The sequence below is a fragment of the Acyrthosiphon pisum genome, chromosome A2, assembly GCF_005508785.2.
Source record: "Acyrthosiphon pisum isolate AL4f chromosome A2, pea_aphid_22Mar2018_4r6ur, whole genome shotgun sequence".
Lineage (NCBI taxonomy): Eukaryota > Metazoa > Arthropoda > Insecta > Hemiptera > Aphididae > Acyrthosiphon > Acyrthosiphon pisum.
In genome coordinates this window covers 108079068-108082871 of record NC_042495.1, presented here as the reverse complement: position 1 = coordinate 108082871, position 3804 = coordinate 108079068, and the positions used below count along the sequence as shown (strand labels likewise).

General features: G+C 30.5%; 1 protein-coding gene and 1 long non-coding RNA gene across 3 annotated transcripts in view; one reads left to right on the top strand and one right to left on the bottom strand.

Annotated features, from left to right (window-relative positions):
* Window positions 1-2439, bottom strand: part of LOC100164753 (phosphoinositide 3-kinase regulatory subunit 4) — a 6942-nt gene extending 4503 nt beyond the window's left edge. Inside the window, exons 1-9 of the mRNA XM_001951659.5 lie at window positions 2157-2439; window positions 1909-2089; window positions 1691-1840; window positions 1456-1628; window positions 1287-1388; window positions 812-938; window positions 569-744; window positions 378-488; window positions 167-272 (exon numbers count right to left, since the gene is read on the bottom strand). Coding sequence (XP_001951694.2) covers window positions 167-272; window positions 378-488; window positions 569-744; window positions 812-938; window positions 1287-1388; window positions 1456-1628; window positions 1691-1840; window positions 1909-2089; window positions 2157-2248 — 1218 coding nt within the window. The 5' untranslated portion in view covers window positions 2249-2439. The remainder of the gene's footprint in view (window positions 1-166; window positions 273-377; window positions 489-568; window positions 745-811; window positions 939-1286; window positions 1389-1455; window positions 1629-1690; window positions 1841-1908; window positions 2090-2156) is intronic.
* A 169-nt stretch (window positions 2440-2608) lies between these two features.
* On the top strand, window positions 2609-3601 carry LOC103310423. 2 transcript variants are annotated; one of them, XR_511079.3, is made up of 3 exons: window positions 2609-2738; window positions 3162-3272; window positions 3564-3601. It is a non-coding gene; the product is annotated as an uncharacterized LOC103310423 (long non-coding RNA). The 2 variants fall into 2 exon arrangements; XR_003839448.1 differs by lacking the exon at window positions 2609-2738 and having other exon boundaries at window positions 2779-3272.
* Window positions 3602-3804: the final 203 nt, after the last annotated feature.

The window sequence follows — 3804 nt, the reverse complement described above, 5'->3', positions numbered from 1 at the left end:
GTAGATTTAGCGTACATATTTTGAACCGCAGTGAGCAATCTATAGTAATCATAATTAATTAATGGTAATACTAGAATAAAAACTGCTAAAAAATTGTAATAATAAAGAAAATTTAATTAAAAAATATACCTTTTGTAAAATATTTGAATATAAAAATTTGACTTACAATATATGGTACAATTCTATCTAAAACTGTTTCTGCCGAACAATACATTGATAATTCAAGTAAAACATCCATAGCTTGTATTTTGGTTGTAGACAAATGCAAACCTCTGAAAAATACATATATTACAAATAGTAAAGTAATGAAAATTAATTGAAGTATAATTTATAAACATAACCTATATTATAAGTATGTATATATATAGAACTATTACCTAATACAAGAAGTAACTAATTGAACAATTAACACTAAACCATCAGTACATCCTTCTGAATCGTTAGATGGAAGCAACATATTAATTATACCGTTAACATCACTTTTCAATCTATAACAATAATAACATTGTATTAGAATAATTTTATTATCATTCAAACCTACTAATGTTTTTACTTGCTTAGTGCTTACCTATCAATTTTTTCGTCGGGCGAAATTATAGGATTTGTGGCCGAAAACATTTGTAAATATGGTTGAAGAAAAGAATAAAAGTAATCTGGAAATATTTTATTTTTCTCTTCGTCCAAATACAATTCAGCAGAACAACGGTCTGCTGGATTTAATTTTATCATGGATTTAATGAGATCCTAAAATTACAAATTTAATAAAATAATTCAAATGCTTATAAGTTATAACTGATTTTGTTTTACATACTCTAATTCCTTCATCGTCAATAGTGTCAACGTGAGTGTTTGGATCATACTCTCCATTTCTATATGCCAACAACTGTGATAAATCAAAAGGCGGGCGACCATCTGTGAACATTTCTGCTAGTGCACATCTGTAAAATGAAAATGATATTGTCATGATGTATTATTTAAAAAAGAAAAAAGTACATATCGTCCCCGTTCATGCAAAACACACCAAGTCCAAAAACATGAATCAGCTCTTGCAATTTTCTCAAACTTTAAATGTATACCATATGTAACCAAATTGTTTTCTTTCTTTTTTTAATTGAGTTTCCCTTAAGGGAAGTAGCTGTTTATGAGAAGTAATAAATAATATGACACTGTGAAATTTATAGTTCTTATTATTGTTAAAATACAAATTTCCAAGTCGATTTTTGGACTTAGTGTACTTTGCATGAACGGGGACGATATTTAAATATTTGTTATTTATTTTCTTTTACCCAGTGGAGAAAATGTCCATAGCTGGAGTCAATTCTCCTTTTTTAACATGATCTTCAGATGGTAACAACTGATTGGTAAGCTCAGTAGATGTCTTCACAAAACTACAGAATTCAAATGAATGTTCTATTAACACAATTTAAGTAACATTATATGAGTAATATTACTTACCGTTCCGGAGCTATGTAACATAGCCTTCTACGAGAAGTATCAAAAAAGAATGAATAATCAGCAGGGTTATCGTCAGGTAGGTATGTAGGTTTGTAAGAGGCGATATCTGTGAGTAACACCCAATTCCAAGATGTAATCATGATATTTTCTAACTTGATATCACCGTGGCACACCTGTGTGTACAAACATTTCTAAATTAGAATTTACATTTATTAGTGATATAATAAAAACATACGCCTAATGTATGAGATTGTCGTAGAGCAAACAATATTTGAAAAGCAATAAATTTTTTCTCTATCATGGTCAAGAAAGGTCTGGTACTGATGCGATCATACAAACTATACTTGACATATTCTCGCATCAAGAAAACAGCTTTGTCAGTCATCTAAAAAAAAATTGAACAAGTGAAATCAAATAATCTCTAACAAACCCTTTAAGATTTAATAAACGTACAACAACTTTTTGAAAACATAAGCAATTGACAGCCGACTGTAGTTTGGACTTTATCTCTTCAATGTGCACACGGTGTTTGACCAACGGCAACATTGGATCGTGCAGGGCAAAGACTTTGACAACAATCATTCCTTCTTGAGACTTTGCACGGGCTACTTTAAAAAACCTAGTACTCCCCAAGCTGTGAAGAACAACAGAAAACAATATTTACCAAACCATTGACATATCGGCATTGGAATTTTAATTACCTCGCATCGAACTGCAGTTGCGAGTGATCGGTCAGATAGTGTTCGACAGGAAATATTTCCGAGGGCGCTATACCCACCAGTTGGTTGCCCATCTTTACAAATTTATAACCGCAGTGTTGATCACGGTTATTGGGAAATGCCGATTTGGTGGAGAAGCGATTGCGTTGACATTAAAACTATTAATTTTCAGAGATAATCAACAATCGCCCCAAACCCATTATTGTTTTAAGAAGAGGCACAAATGTCAAAAACTGGCGTACAAGAACAAGAATTGAACCTTTTTGGCTTTTTCAAACTACTGTTATCATTTTTCGTTCGCTTATCATCTAATCTTATCATGAAAAGGTTATCAAAAAATAATATCAGACGTGTAATTTTCGCGGTGGTAACGAAAGTAAACGGTTTCATCCATATACGTATAATCACGATATCTTAAACCGTGCGTATAATATTAATATATACGTCAATGGTTTCATATATTCTGTGACTGAGCCACCGTCATTAGTGATTACTCCACTTACGCGCCATTACGCGTTTGATCTTTGAAGACATCATTATCGACGAGTCGCAAAATAACTATAGGTAATAAAGAAGGACATAATTATCTATGAAAAAACTGACTAGTGACTTCTATTGCGCTTGCGCGTCAGACGTCAGTGCTCGTCGGCCGTCGCCACGGACTAAGATTAACTGGACTTGAAACATATAATATTATTTATCATATTATTATTATGATATTATATACCTGCCGCGGTGATATAAATTGCGCCTGACAACTGGAATATCCTATCTGAAATTCATTCCGTGCATTTTTATTTTCCTTGGGGCCCATTGGTCTAAAGGACAGTCCTATACTTACCTACTTGGTATTAATTTTAGTATCGTGTGTTGGCCACAAACATAATATAAAACGTTTAGCGTACACAAACAAGTTATTCAAATATATATATATTTTTTTTTATATATTAATTATACAATATGTAAAGTATTATTTTTTATAATAAGCACAAGACGTGATATTTTCGGCTGAGGTGTATTCATTTAAACAAAAGACTTTTATCAACACAAAAATTATGAGAAGCGTTACAAAAAAATTAGGAACTTATTTCCAAAAATGTAAGTTTTCTATAATTGTATAAATAACTTAAAACTAAAAATTTTTGTGAAATTTAAATTGAGGTTTTTATTCAACGGAATAGGTAAGTTTGCTAATTTCATAAAAATATGGTAATCACAGATTCTGAATTTTACTCTTAAAAAGTTTGAAGCAAATATGTTTGGCTATTAATTTGTCACAAAATTATAACTTTTCATATCATCCGCATTATTTAGATTTTATTATGCATAAAATGTGAATAAATAATAATAATAATAACTGTACTATTTTACATTTTATGATTTTTTTAGCTGCAGGATACAAACTGATCAGGTCATACAAAACTGATGCCAATGAAAAGGACAAACTGAACAATATAACTCATCTCGTATTTGTGATTCATGGAATTTGGTCATAAAATAGATAATAAAAAAATAATAAAAAATACTTCACAGTAAGTTTACTTTGCATATTACCCAATATGAAATAATTATCATGTGTTTATTGTTTAATATTTTAATATTGCTATTATGTTTAATTTAGATTTCGCGA